Raw genomic sequence first — 13,216 nt, forward strand, 5'->3', positions numbered from 1 at the left:
TTTATTTTCTTTCAAGGGGCAATCTCACCAGCAACCCTAAATGCAACTCTGTAAGAGAGAATGCACCCCTGGTTTTTTCGGCTTCCCTCGGCGCTTCTTTTTTTCCCCGTTCAAAGCAAAACGCCAACTGAAATGCGCTGGCATTTTACGCTTTTTTAACTAGTTTGTTTATGTGAAAAAGTTATAAACTTAAGAAGTTTGTCATGCCACCCAAGCTGGAACCAATAAGTGTGCGCACGGCGCGCCTGAATAACCTGATTCTGGGAAAAGGAGTTGGCGTCTGTGCAAAGCCCGCTGGAAATGCATCCGGACCGCAAGGATCCGCATCTGCTAGAAGGAGTTCGATTCCTGTGAGCACCACCAGTGCCGCCGTGGCGGAGGCCATCTGCCGCGAGGGACTCTTAGACGCCTTCTGCCTGCTGTACAATGAGTGCGACAAGGACACGCTCAAGAAGCGCGATCGCAACATCGCCGAGTTTGTCAACAAATGTGAGTCAACTGCAATGGCCTGCCAGGTTTTCAAAATGGTTAAATCCTTTGGATTTTTTTAATTCATTTTTTATTTGTATAAAGTTAATAAATAAATTAATTAATTTTGCTTAGAAAAGGATAAAGAATTAATTATTTTTTTTTTACTACAAAACCCCTAATATTTGTTACCACACAATTCTTTTTATCCCTATTTACAAATTAAATTTCTTCCTTAGTTCGACCCATTGTGGAAGAGACCCGAAAACTCCGGGTGAACGCGGATGATTTCGTCATCAAGACGCTTATTGGTCAGGGATACTTTGGAAATGTGCATCTGGTGGTCGAGCGGCAAACCAATGACATATACGCCATGAAGAAGATCAAAAAGTCCGTGGTGACCACCTCGCAAGTGAAGGAGGAGCGAGATATAATGTCCACCCGCCACTCCGAGTGGCTGATCAATCTGCAGTATGCTTTTCAGGTACGTTTCTTTAGTAGTCTTATTTGATTTATTGTTTAAACGAGTAATAATCTTCCCAGGACAACGATAACCTATATTTGGTTATGGAATACATGCCTGGCGGGGATCTTCTTAGTTTAATGTCTCGTCATGGACCTTTTGATGAGGACTTGGCCCGCTTTTACCTGGCCGAACTTACAGTGGCCCTGCACACTTTGCACCAAATGGGTTATGTGCATCGGGATATTAAGCCAGAAAATATACTGATCGATCGTTTCGGGCACATTAAACTGGCTGATTTTGGCAATGCCGCCGCCCTGAATCGGGATGGACATGTGCTGAGTTTGTCGCCTGTGGGAACTCCGGATTATATAGCTCCAGAACTACTTCAGACAATATCCACCTACAAGTTGTCCAAGTCGATGCATGATGTGAGTAAAACTGTACGATCGCAGAGCTGGAAAATCCATAGCTTACAGTGAATAACTAATAGTATTTTTGTTTTTTTAGGTCAGCTGCGATTACTGGTCTATGGGCATCATCGGCTATGAACTGATATGCGAGACCACGCCCTTTCACGAGGATAATGTACATGAGACCTACTCAAAGATTCTCTCACACTGCGAAGAGAGTCACCTAAAAGAGCTGATCAGTTTTCCCAGCGACCTGAAGGTATCGATAAACTACAGGAATCTGATTGAATCACTGGTCACAAATCCCTCAAAGCGATTGTCCTACGAACGTATTAAAAAGCACCCCTTCTTCGACGATGTGCCGTGGAGTTCCATTCGCTCCCAGGTGCCTCCGATAATACCAACAATAAAGTCCGACGACGACACCTCGAATTTCGAAGATGGAACGCGCCACAAGACTCGCAGAGAACAGGGAATTGCTAAGAAATCAATCACGACCAACATGAAATCAAATGATTTTAGTGGCAAGGATTTGCCATTTATTGGCTACAGTTTTGTGCATATGGAAAAGTCGTTGATTTCCGCAAGTGCTGATGAAAAATTGCAAGAGAAACTCAAAGATCTACTGCAGAAATTAAAAGCTAGAGAGAATGAGATTTCCATGCTCAAACAAGATCTTTTGCGAGCACAACAATCTCTTAAAAAGACCGATAACAAATCTCAGGTCGTAGCAGATGCCAAAATGGAAATAAAAAAGCTGCAGCAAATTATAAAGGAGAAAACAATGGAGCTGACAACCTGTAAAACGCAAATCAAAACCCTACAGAGTTCGGCCAAAATCGACGAGGAAATGTGGTCCAAAAAGGAAGCTACTATAACAGATCTACTTCGCTTGAATCGGCAAAAATATGAGGAAGCCAAGATCGCTTCGGAGCAACGATATGAGAAGCAATTGGCTGACAAAAAACAAGAGCTGGCATCCACGCTGCAAAAGTTAGATGCCCGAGAGCTCGAATTTAATGCCAAATTCGAAGAGTGCAAACATATTTCCATGAAATTGCAAAACTACAAGGATATGTTGCAGCAGCTGAAGGAGCAAAATCTTAAATCGGAGACCAACCACGAGGAGCAAAAGCGCAAAATAACTGAATCGTATGAGCAAAAGCTGGCAGATCTTCGGAAGAAGGTGCGTGATTCCCAGGACACTCACCGCCGAATGACAATGGAGATTAAGGAAATCCGAACCGAACTAGACGAGTCCATCTGCTCCACTAAGTCAACCCAGGAAGCAAAGATCGCAACGGAGCGAAACATCGAGGAAATATTAAAGCGACTGAACCAGGAGATTGCCTCCAATAATGAGCTTCATGCGGAAAAGGTGAAGCTGGAGACGAAGATCCAGCTAAAGGAAAACGAGTGTCAAGAAGTCAGGGCAGAATGCCAACGACTGGAGAGGGAACTTCAGGTAAGTGAATTTTATGAAAAGAAACTTCTGATTTACTATGCGTACATTTATATGAAAGATTTTTTAAACCAAGCAAGCTGAGCCTAATCAGTTTGCATTAATGTATTTTAAATTGAACTCTACGAGTTAATTAATGGCTATTATTTAAGTGGTAATAACCAGGTAGATAAAGAAAACACTTATTTCAAAACAAAATGTAATTTAAACTTCCATATCTACTTTTACAACTATTTTTAAATATTTGTAAGTAAAAATAAATTATAATTTCTTTACCCAGCTTTCCGAATGTCGCCACGAATTGGCTGAATCCTCGCTAGCTTCACATACTTCTCCTTACGAGACTGCACCTGGATCTTTGACCGAACTGAACGCCGTCGAAGACCAACTGCGTGCCGATTTGTTAGCCGCCAAGGAGGGTGAAACGCATCAGAAGGGACGAGCCGATCAACTCCAGACGCTGGTTACTAAACTCGAGCAAATGCTGGAGCGGTTCAACGAGCAAAGTCTCTCGCCTACGAAATCCCACTCTTCTCGAAAGCAAGACACCGAAACTGTGGGTGACATGCTTGAACGCCAGAACGAAAAACTGGAGGATAAATTGGCGGCAGTGCGGGAACAGATGATTGTGGAGCGCCAAGCGGCGCGTACGGCAAATCTTTCGCTGTGGAAGGTGGAGAAACAGCTTGAGGAAGCTCTGTCCGAAAAGAAACAACTGGCCAGACGGATGGAGCTAACCGAGGACCGCATTAAAAAGGCACAAAGCACAAATGAGGAATCGCAGAGAATGCTGAAGTCTTCGCAGGAGGAGACTCGTCAGCGAGAATCCCGCATCGAAGAGCTGAAACAGGAACTTGCCGCTGCCAAACGGGATGTTCTAAAGGAGCATCGTCAATGGGAAAAGGCCGAGCAGGAGCGCATGAAGTGCAAATCTGAGATAATTGAGCACTTGGCTAATGTGCATAAACTAGAACAGCAGGAGAGCGAATTGCGTCAGAAACTTAAGCAAATCCAAACCCGCTTCGATGGTTTAACTTTGGAGCACAAGAACAACATGCGCGAGCTACAAGAAGAGCGGGAAAGATGCAGAAAGGCCAATGATTCCAGTCTGTCATTGCAAAAGGAACTGAAGCAACTCACTGAGAACTTCCAGAGGTTGAAGTACGCTTGCAGCATCACCGACAGCCAGTTAACCGAGGTGGAAACCATGCTGAAATCCGAACAGGACCGAAATAAATCCCAGAAATCTCAACTGGATACCGTTCATGGAAAGTTGAGAGAACGAAATGATCAATTAACCGAACTGCGAAAGGAACTTTCTGCTGTTGAATCCGAAAAGCGTCTAGCGGAACAACGTGCCCAAGTTCTGGCATCAGAGATCGAGGAACTTCGCTTAAATCTCAAGGAGCAGCAAAAGAAGCTGGTCGCGCAGCAGGATCAGCTGGTGGAGCAGACAAACGTGCTGTTTGCCACCCAAGAGCGAGCGGATCTACTCGACGGTCAAAATGCCAATTACGAAGCCCAAAACGCGGATACCGATCGGGAAATGCTCAGTCTGAAGGAGGAAAATGCCCGAATTCTGAGCGAGCTTTTCCACAAGAAGGAGGAAGTGGGCAATCTGCAGGCGGAGGTGAGGAATCTAGAATCGGTCCAGGCTGATTTGCACGCGGAGATCGATTCTCTTCAGGACACTTTGGCCGAGAAAGAGCAGTTCTACGTGCAGCGCGATATTAAGTCGAATGCCACTCTTGCCCAGCACAAGAAGCTAATTGACTACCTTCAGGTAATATTAAATAATATTCTTGGGATTTATCGAGCTTAACACTTTTTTATTTATTTAATTCTAGCTGAAAGTTGAGGACCTGTCCTCCAAAAAGAAGAAAACCCTGGCTGATAAACTCTTTGGCTCAAGCCACACCAACAAGGAGAACATCTCATCCAACGATGTGGAATCATCTATTCTTTATCGTGCTTTAAAGGAGGAACTAAAGCGGGAGAAAAAGCTTTGTAGCATGCTGAAGGAGCAGGTGGCTCAGTTGAATGGTAGGATTTGTTAAATATTAACTTTTTAATATGCAAAATTTATAATTTATTTAATTCTTATTATCATCCTGTTTTTTTTTTAGGAACTGCAACCCTGCGCTCACCTCGCAAGACAGCAATTTCCAATGAAGCTTCCGACGCTCCTAAACAAAGACCTGTGAGCATCGCCGCCTTGCCACGTTCTCCACAGAAGCAGCAGTTACCTTTAAAGCGAACCACTAGCCAAGTGGAACTAAAGACTAAGGAGAAGACGACCGAAGCAACCAGTGCAGAGCAGTCACATCATCGCTTCGAGTTGGCTCTGCAAGAGTCGAAAATAGATGCACCAAACTGTGTAGTTTGTAGTCAGGTTATTGTGGCCGGTTCACCCTTTTGGCGCTGTAAGGAGTGCAAGGATGCGACGCATCGCAAGTGCAGGGCTAATGTTCAAGCTGATTGCGGAACCAAACCAACTGCACCACCAGCAGATGATCTAAGCAGTATGGCTTCTGTATCGAGCTTAAATTTAAACAGCGTCGATGGTTCATCAGGCAACAGCGAGTACATAGGATCGCTGATCTACAGTTCCGATGGTCCAGACGATCAGGCGGCTAAAAAGGAGATAGAAGTAAATTGCGCCTTCGAGGTGGCTGAGCAGCAAATTCTTCTCTTGGGCTGCAACACCGGATTGTATGCCTATCATCTGGACTCCCAGCGACTGGTGCACATTTCTGGCATAGAGTCCGTGAGCTGCATGTCCATCTGCAAGCGTCTGGCGAAGGCCATTATGGTGGAAACGGTGGGCGAGAAGCTGTACCAGTGCGACTACCGGCAGTTGGAGTCACGTTGCCAGAGCTCAAATCCCTGTCACAAACCGGTGCTGGAAACTTCTGCCATTGAACTGCCCATCGCCAATCGCACGTCCTCCGAGAAATGGAAGCTCGTTTTGATCTCTGACGAGGCGGAGAACGCTTTGGATTCGGTGGCCATTGCTGCGACTTCTACCAGGATTGTCATCTTGAAATACGACCTAAAGATGCACATGTTTAAGCCAGTTCGTGCTCTGGATACTGCCACTCCAGTCACATCTATATTCTTTACGCGTCATTCAGCTATCGTCAGTTCGGATAAGTTTTACGAGATCGATTTGGATAACTATGCAGCTGAGGAGTTTGTGGATCTATCAGACAAATCGATGGAGAGCACAGCCAAGTGTCAACCACTTACGGCAGTAAGGATTTCGCGGCAGGAATACCTGCTCTGCTTTGCCGAATGTGGAGTCTTTGTGGATGAGTTTGGCTGCAGATCCAGGCCCTACGATTTGAATTGGGTCTATGCACCCACCGGTTTTGTTTACCGCGAACCATTCTTATTTATTGCCCACTACCAAAGCGTGCAGATTGTCCGTTTGCATCGGTCTTTCAGCAAGGAACTGGCCAACGGTGACAACGGATCGGAGAACTCCGAATCGCCGGAGCTGCAACGTGTCTACTTGCCACACTATATGTCCACTCTGTTGGCAAACAGTGGAGATGTCAACCTGTATGCCGTGGCCATTGACCAGAGGCCCTGTAATGGAACGCAGAAGATCTATCACTTGGACACGATGCAGGCCTTCAAGCAGAAGTTCAATATATCCATGGAGACCATATCTTCGGTGGCCACTTCTGTGACTCTGGGTTCAACAATGACCGGTGATAGTTTATAATTAAAACACGTATTTCAACGAAGGATATTTTTAAGCAAGAAAAACATAACGTATTACTACAATCTCAGCAGTAATGAAGAGTAAGATAAATAAACCTACATAACATTAAGACTATAAAAATATTTAAACAGTTTTATTTTTTAACCATCTTGGTTTTTTAAAGAAATCTCACTAAGCATTTGGCAAACGAAAATGTAATACAAATTACTGAAAATATACTTTTTGTGCTGTTCACAAATAAAACTTATATAAATTTATAAAAAAATTTATAAAAATATTCAATAAATCATCTTATATTAATTTAAGGTTTTTGTTTAACTCTGGAGTTAAAACGGAAATAAAATAATAAAGCCTTTTAAATAACTAAATATTGATTTGCGTACTTTATGAACATTCGTAAATATTTCTAATAAATTTCTAGTAGTTGGGGTTTATGGGTGGCCAAGCTTTTAGGGGCTGATCCCACGCAGCTTTTCGGCAGCAGCTTTTAATGTCCCGCAAAGCGAAAGCCCCGGAAATGGAATCGTGGTGTTTTGGTGTCTGCTCTCCGCTGGCATTGCTGCGATTGAGGAGGTCGCCGATGGTCGCCGGCCTGCAGTACTAAACCATTGTAAATTGTCATAATTGATTTCAATTTAGTCCGCTTGCCGGGTTGAATGGAAAGAGCTCCGTCGACGATGTTTGAATCGAACCGAAATCTTTGTGCGGGTCGCATGGTCGCGGATTCCACTACCCGTGAAATGGAAGGACGAGATGTGAGCAAGACCAGGATTTGTCGGGCCTGCCTGGTGCTCCTGGGTCCGCAGGATGCCTCCTACAACCTGGACAGCGAACAGGACTTGGCCAGTAAATATTTCGGCTGCACTGGAGGCGATCCGGGCAAGGTGTTCCACCTGCAGGATGGAGAACTGCCACCCCTGCTGGTCCTGAAAAGCATCTGCGAATGCTGCTACCAACTGGTGCAAAAGTTCCACGACTTTCAACGCATGTGCGAAGAGTCGTCGCGCAATTTTGAGAAGCTGCTCTTGGACATCGACTTTAAATGCCTCAAACAGCAGGATGAACTGGCCAATATGCCCGATTTGGATACCCCCTCGGAAAGCAACGAATCGTATAATAAGGAAGCCCCAATGGACATCGTCGAGTCAACTGAGGAGATTGTGAGTTTTATCATGTGCACAAGTGTGCCGCTGCCGTAATCTAATCTATAATCAGATTCGGTGCTTGAGGTGTTGCCTAGCAGCAAAGACAATACTTTCCCATTTGCCGCCATAAACATAAACATTTTGGGGTTTTGTTTGTATTAAACTATTTTTGTTTGTGTCTGAATGTTTGTTGTGATTGTGATAGCATTCGAAAAGGAGGCAGGTCCAATCTACTGGTTATTTATAATTTTTCCACGGCACATACACACATACATATATAAGATTAATAAAAGTTAGGCAGCAGACGAATGTGCCGTTATTTAGGGCTCTTAAATGAAAGGTGTATTTTCATCAAGTTCATGATATCCAGTTATTTCCAGATTTTGTGTTAAGAAGATGCTGAGATTGGACATAAACATGAAAGCTTGTTTATGAGGTGCCTGCAAACATTAAATGATTTAAAATATAAATAAATAATTAAAATTTTGGAAATAGTTTGATAACCTAAAATAGCGTTCTTCTCATTTAAAAAAATCATTAGTTCGCATTCTTTTAAGTTCTAAAGTTTAACAGAAGATCAATGACCTTGATTTTCTTTTCTTCAAAAATGTTTTCTTCTCACTATTAAATAAAACGATAAGAAAAAAAAGAAAAACCTGATAAGAGATAGTTAAAACTTTTGGTAAATAAATACGTAAATCGGCTTACAGGGAAAAATTGCTTTGCAAAGGGATAAAAACTTACTTAATATGCTACCTTTCCTTTATTTCTTTTTTGTAAAGGTCACTTATTATATATCCATTTATTTTCTAGGAGGAGGTATACATCATTGAGGACGAGTCTGCCAAACAGGATTTTGGAAAAGAGAGGAAACCCATATCGTCAATTAGAAACAGGACGGGAGAAAGGAAGCGAAGAGTGAGACACACCCTCCAGTGCAGCATATGCCATCGCGGCTTCTACAAATCGTCGCTGCTGGAGGCCCATATGAGGCAGCATGAGGGTCTAAGACCGTATACCTGCGTCCATTGTGGCAAAAGTTACGCGAGAGCCAATCTTTTAGACTCGCACCTGCGGGAGACGCATCATAATACCTCCGCGAGGGTAACCTTTCCCTGTCCAGAATGCAATAAGGTGTATACAGCTGACAGAAGTCTCAAATATCACCAAAAAAGGGCACACCAAAGGACTGCGGAGCTAGAATCCCCCGATTCCCTGCACATTTGCGAAGAGTGCGGTAAATCCTTTGTGCGAAAGGCCCATCTCATCCGCCACAAGAGGATCCATGATAATGCGGAGGAATGGAAATATCCCTGCCAATTCTGTGACCTGAGATTCTACACCAAGGAAAACATGATGAATCACCTGCAGCGTAAGCACGGAAACAAGAATCTACTGAGATGCAGAAAGTGCGGACGGATATTTAAGAACAGATTATCCCTGTCCACACATCTGAAAAAACACGACTCAGCCGGCGATATTATGTAGTTCAATATTTTGTTTTATTTGTAGTTGTTTCAATAACATCAAGCTAACTCAACTGTTACAATGATTCGAATTACTTGGAATTTGTTACACCAGTAGTTTTGGGAGAATGCCGCATGAATGGAGATACTAAGACGAGTGGTTGGTTCGGTGAGGCTACTCTAAAATTAGCTAACATTCACATAATGGCCGGCGCAGCACAGTCGCTTAAAAATCATCAGTACAAAACGGAAAGCGGCGGTTGCGCTCGATTCAAACTCATGCGTATAAAAACAATTAACTAAAATTTATGCTTAAGCTTAAAGAACGGACAGTTTTAAAATTACATTACCAATACATTCATATATCATTAATTTGTGGGTGGAGGAGGAAAGAAAAATGATAATAAAAACCAGATTATTCGTCTATCGTTCGACAATTACATAAGAAATGCACAGGGTTTTTCTTTTGCCAAGGTAAAATCAGCATTAAACGATGTTGAATTGATACGGTGGAGATTGTTGATGATGATGATGATGATCGGGCAGTAGGATCAGATGATTGGAGTTGCTTGCACTATATGTAAATAAATACGCCGCAATATGAGCATAGGATAGAACACTCTTCAGTCGCCACAAACTCTAGGTGTCCTTGTGTTTCTCATAGAAGGCGTCTAGATATTTTTTGTACTCCTTTTGGTCGTTCCACATCATCGCGGCCTGCGCATTCAGTGGACTCTCGTTGTTCGGCTCGCCCAGCAGGGATTGTATGGACAGCAGAATGGTGCGTACATCGTACAGGGCCGACCACTTGTCCTTTAGGATGTCCAGGCAGATGGCGCCCTGCAGATCAACGTTGGGATGGAAGCAGGACGTCAGGAACTTGACCACGGGTGCCGCGTACGGATACGAATTGGGAAAGTCCAGCGACAGACGGTATGTCTGCCCGGAGTACACAGTATTCCGTGGACCCGCAATGGTGCCAACCCACTTAAAGATGTTCTCGCCGTCCGGAAACGCCGAGATGCCCTTCTCGTTGGCCATCATCAGATTCATCAGTTCCTTGTGCAGTCTGTTTGGAAAGGGAATTCAGGTAAGGAGGTGCTCCACGGGGCAAGCTGGACCATGTGATGTACTCACCTTTTACTCACGGCGTGATTGTCTTTCACGGGCAAAGAGTCATCGCTATGCTTGCTGCCCCCGCCCCCTGCTCCACCGCTCTGTTCGGGGCTGATATTCTGAGCCATGGCTATATAGGATATAGGTTTGGATGCTATATGGGCTATCCGCTATATGGTTTTCGTGGTCTTTATATGCGTGTGCTAATTTTGCGCGCTTCGTGGCGTTTTGAACGTTTTGAATGGGCTCCAATGATTATATGTACTTTATAGTGGAAATTTTGTTTGAACGGATCGGTCGGAATACGCGTCTGTTGCTTTTTCGGATATTTTTTTCACTTTTGTGTGAAAACAAAATGGAAGGAGAACGAGAAGAAACTGTGTTTGGGCGTGCACAGGGTTGTATTTTGCTGAGTTATTTGAGGGAAATCGATGGTTAGCCAACAGGGCACACTGGCAAAATAGTAACGGAAAATAGGTTTAAAAAAGCTACATCAAATTACTAAATAAATAATTATTATTTGGATGAGAATATATAATTTGATATTCTACTGCCACACCCAATATATTAAATTAATTGGACAGGGCTAAAACCAAAAAACCATTTGATACCTACCAACACTGCTAGGTACACATTTCTGTGTACGTGTATTTCGTACCTATTTCGTCTCAAAATCAAAACATTGAGACAATATTTGAAAAATGGATGAAAACAGCTTGATTTATGGTTTAGAGCTTCAAGCTAGAGCCCTAACACCGCAATATGGTGAGAGTAATGATGTGTGCTTTTTCATAGCCACCAATTCCTTGAAACCCACGAATCAAGTGCATTTAATTCAGTACGAGGAGGAACAGGGAACTGTGCAATCAAAGGTAAAAATCTGACTTTGTCAAAGATATTACTAAGAAGTATACATTGCCCAGGTCTTCGAGCATTCCTTGGGTGAAGTTTGGAAACTGAATAGCTGCCCACATAATGCCCGCTTGTTGGCCTCCGTTTACAATGTGCAAAAAGGAGCTCAAGTGCTTACCAAATCGGCTTTATTTACGCTACCGGAGGACTTAAACCCAGATCCCGAGCAACTTAAGTCGGAATACCTGCCCTGGCAACAGGTTGAGGTCCTCGACACCGAAGCCCTCGGAGAACGGGTCAAAACAATCGAATTCCACCCCAGCCAGGAGCAGACTCTCGCCTGCGTGGTGGACAACAAAGTGGCGGTGATGCAGAGGGCTGAAGCTTCCACTCGCGTGGTGGCCGAAGTGCCCTCTAGTGGATCCTCCAGCGGGTCCGCCAAGCACACGCAGCACTTTACCACAGGCAAGTGGTCCCATCACCATCAGGGTCACCAGTTCCTCACCCTCAACGATGGCAATCTGAGTGCATACGATGTGCGGGACACGCAGCATTGTGCCTGGAGCATTAACGATGCCCATGGACAGATGGTTCGCGACCTGGACTGCAATCCTAACAAGCAGTGCCACCTGGTGACCGGTGGAGATGATGGCTATCTGAGGATCTGGGACTGCCGGATGCCCAAGGCTCCGGTTTTCGAGCGCTCGGATCATTCGCATTGGGTGTGGTCCGTGCGCTTCAACACATTCCATGACCAGCTGCTCCTCTCTAGCTCAAGTGACTGCAAAGTTTTGTTGACCTGCGCAGGATCAGTGAGTTCGGAGACTCAAGTGCAGGCTGGACTAGATGACTCCAACTTCAGTGGCGCAGAAACCGAGGAGAGGCACAAACTCTTGCCGGATGGACTGCTGCAGACCTTCGATCAGCACGAAGACTCCGTGTACTGTGCGGAGTGGAGCAATGTGGATCCGTGGATCTTTGCTTCCCTGAGCTACGATGGTCGGGTTATAATCTCAAAGGTGCCCAAGCAGTACAAGTATCAGATTATATTTTAAGCCAATAAATTATTATACATTACACATTTACTATAAAACTAAAGCTAACTAATTGGAATAGAGCTTTCAACCTGTATCTTCGGATGTGCAATCGGAGGAATCGTTAGGATTCGCCGTTTCCACGGAGCAGACCCGTTTGATCAATTCGTTTTCGATCTCCACAGTTCCATTTTCCACAGCCTCCTCCATTTGCACATACTCAATGGTGGCAGCACTCTTCTTCGTGGCTGCCGTTGCTGCTACAGGTTTTCCTGCAGAAGGAGCATTGTGTTCTGATGACTTTTTGGCCTGAGCTTCTGTGTCATCCTCGGCTTCCTCAGCCAAACTGCTCCTTTGAGGCTGGACTTCCGCATAAATGGCGGGGTATTGCAACTGAAGCTTTTGCTTGATGACTCGTATCTTACGAAATATATAGTCCAGATCCTTTTTCATGTCGTTCAGGCATTTTACATGCCTTTTGAAATCCTCGCTGGCACTTTTTAGTCGACTTTGTGATAGAGCATTACAATTCAGCAGCATCTCATTGGTTTTCTCAAATCGTTGCAGCCTATGGAATAGAATATATAAGATTTATATTTTTTCATTGTAAACAAACTAATTTTACTTACATTTGCTTTTGCGCCCTTATCATGGTTTCCACATCGCCCTGGTTCACCATTCCAGCCAAACTTTGAATAAAAGCTTCTGCAGCGGAATTTCCAAAACCAGTAAAGGATTCCAAGTCCGGAGTGGCATCCTGGGACTGATGAACATCTGTTATGCCCAAATGGCTCATGATTGCCTTCAAAAATTAATGTCGATATAGCTCAAAAATATAATTGATTTGTTTACCTACTCCTCAGGGTTTTTTTGTGCAGGCTTAAAGCGAGATTTTTTATAGTAAGATTTTTGACAGTTTATTTTTCGTGATTTTAAAAATTATCTAAAAATGTTACAATTTTAACAACTACCGATTTTGTTTAATATATAGTTTTTTTTCTTTTTCTTTTGTTTCTGTTTGTTTAGACTTGGGTAGAAAAATATTTTGTAACAGCTGTTCTAGGTAC

General features: G+C 43.8%; 5 protein-coding genes across 7 annotated transcripts; 3 read left to right on the forward strand and 2 right to left on the reverse strand.

Annotated features, from left to right (window-relative positions):
• Positions 1-87: 87 nt before the first annotated feature.
• On the forward strand, positions 88-6,767 carry LOC108089434 (citron rho-interacting kinase). Of its 2 annotated transcripts, none has more exons than XM_017187663.2 (7): positions 88-489; positions 708-952; positions 1,012-1,374; positions 1,442-2,809; positions 3,087-4,589; positions 4,654-4,849; positions 4,933-6,767. In XM_017187663.2, exons 1-7 carry the CDS (start codon positions 204-206, stop codon positions 6,534-6,536), a joined length of 5,565 nt encoding a protein of 1,854 aa, XP_017043152.1. In that variant the 5' UTR covers positions 88-203; the 3' UTR covers positions 6,537-6,767. The 2 variants fall into 2 exon arrangements, with proteins under 2 accessions (XP_017043152.1, XP_017043153.1); XM_017187664.2 differs by having other exon boundaries at positions 89-489; positions 1,012-1,362; positions 4,933-6,765.
• Positions 6,768-6,937: 170 nt separating this feature from the next.
• LOC108089585 (zinc finger protein 93) lies at positions 6,938-9,761 on the forward strand. The gene is made up of 2 exons (XM_017187942.2): positions 6,938-7,696; positions 8,495-9,761. The coding sequence occupies exons 1-2, from the start codon at positions 7,193-7,195 to the stop codon at positions 9,167-9,169; spliced, it is 1,179 nt and encodes a 392-aa protein (XP_017043431.1). The 5' UTR covers positions 6,938-7,192; the 3' UTR covers positions 9,170-9,761.
• Positions 9,162-10,659, reverse strand: LOC108089586 (ubiquitin-conjugating enzyme E2 C). Its single transcript, XM_017187943.2, has 2 exons — positions 10,285-10,659; positions 9,162-10,216 (listed from the first exon to the last, which is right to left on the reverse strand). Exons 1-2 carry the CDS (start codon positions 10,389-10,391, stop codon positions 9,787-9,789), a joined length of 537 nt encoding a protein of 178 aa, XP_017043432.1. The 5' UTR covers positions 10,392-10,659; the 3' UTR covers positions 9,162-9,786.
• A 257-nt stretch (positions 10,660-10,916) lies between these two features.
• Positions 10,917-12,222, forward strand: LOC108089637 (EARP-interacting protein homolog). The gene is made up of 2 exons (XM_017188003.1): positions 10,917-11,135; positions 11,187-12,222. The coding sequence occupies exons 1-2, from the start codon at positions 10,965-10,967 to the stop codon at positions 12,168-12,170; spliced, it is 1,155 nt and encodes a 384-aa protein (XP_017043492.1). The 5' UTR covers positions 10,917-10,964; the 3' UTR covers positions 12,171-12,222.
• Positions 12,147-13,176, reverse strand: LOC108089639 (kxDL motif-containing protein CG10681). Of its 2 annotated transcripts, none has more exons than XM_017188004.2 (3): positions 13,006-13,176; positions 12,779-12,951; positions 12,147-12,717 (listed from the first exon to the last, which is right to left on the reverse strand). In XM_017188004.2, the coding sequence occupies exons 2-3, from the start codon at positions 12,943-12,945 to the stop codon at positions 12,237-12,239; spliced, it is 648 nt and encodes a 215-aa protein (XP_017043493.1). In that variant the 5' UTR covers positions 12,946-12,951; positions 13,006-13,176; the 3' UTR covers positions 12,147-12,236. The 2 variants fall into 2 exon arrangements, with proteins under 2 accessions (XP_017043493.1, XP_017043494.1); XM_017188005.2 differs by having other exon boundaries at positions 13,002-13,176.
• Positions 13,177-13,216: the final 40 nt, after the last annotated feature.

The sequence above is a fragment of the Drosophila ficusphila genome, unplaced genomic scaffold (assembly GCF_018152265.1).
Source record: "Drosophila ficusphila isolate 14025-0441.05 unplaced genomic scaffold, ASM1815226v1 contig_286, whole genome shotgun sequence".
Lineage (NCBI taxonomy): Eukaryota > Metazoa > Arthropoda > Insecta > Diptera > Drosophilidae > Drosophila > Drosophila ficusphila.

Excerpts from the sequence above, each read along its gene's own strand:
- LOC108089585 (XM_017187942.2), top strand. The coding sequence starts at position 7,193 with ATGGAAAGAGCTCCGTCGACGATGTTTGAATCGAACCGAAATCTTTGT. Across the intron at positions 7,697-8,494 it reads TCGAGTCAACTGAGGAGATT|GAGGAGGTATACATCATTGA; the intron begins GTGAGTTTTATC and ends TTTATTTTCTAG.
- LOC108089637 (XM_017188003.1), top strand. The coding sequence starts at position 10,965 with ATGGATGAAAACAGCTTGATTTATGGTTTAGAGCTTCAAGCTAGAGCC. Across the intron at positions 11,136-11,186 it reads AGGGAACTGTGCAATCAAAG|GTCTTCGAGCATTCCTTGGG; the intron begins GTAAAAATCTGA and ends TACATTGCCCAG.
- LOC108089586 (XM_017187943.2), bottom strand. The coding sequence starts at position 10,391 with ATGGCTCAGAATATCAGCCCCGAACAGAGCGGTGGAGCAGGGGGCGGG. Across the intron at positions 10,217-10,284 it reads AATCACGCCGTGAGTAAAAG|ACTGCACAAGGAACTGATGA; the intron begins GTGAGTACATCA and ends CTTTCCAAACAG.
- LOC108089639 (XM_017188004.2), bottom strand. The coding sequence starts at position 12,945 with ATGAGCCATTTGGGCATAACAGATGTTCATCAGTCCCAGGATGCCACT. Across the intron at positions 12,718-12,778 it reads ATAAGGGCGCAAAAGCAAAT|GCTGCAACGATTTGAGAAAA; the intron begins GTAAGTAAAATT and ends TCTATTCCATAG.
- LOC108089434 (XM_017187663.2), top strand. The coding sequence starts at position 204 with ATGCCACCCAAGCTGGAACCAATAAGTGTGCGCACGGCGCGCCTGAAT. Across the intron at positions 953-1,011 it reads ATCTGCAGTATGCTTTTCAG|GACAACGATAACCTATATTT; the intron begins GTACGTTTCTTT and ends TAATCTTCCCAG. Across the intron at positions 2,810-3,086 it reads GACTGGAGAGGGAACTTCAG|CTTTCCGAATGTCGCCACGA; the intron begins GTAAGTGAATTT and ends TTCTTTACCCAG.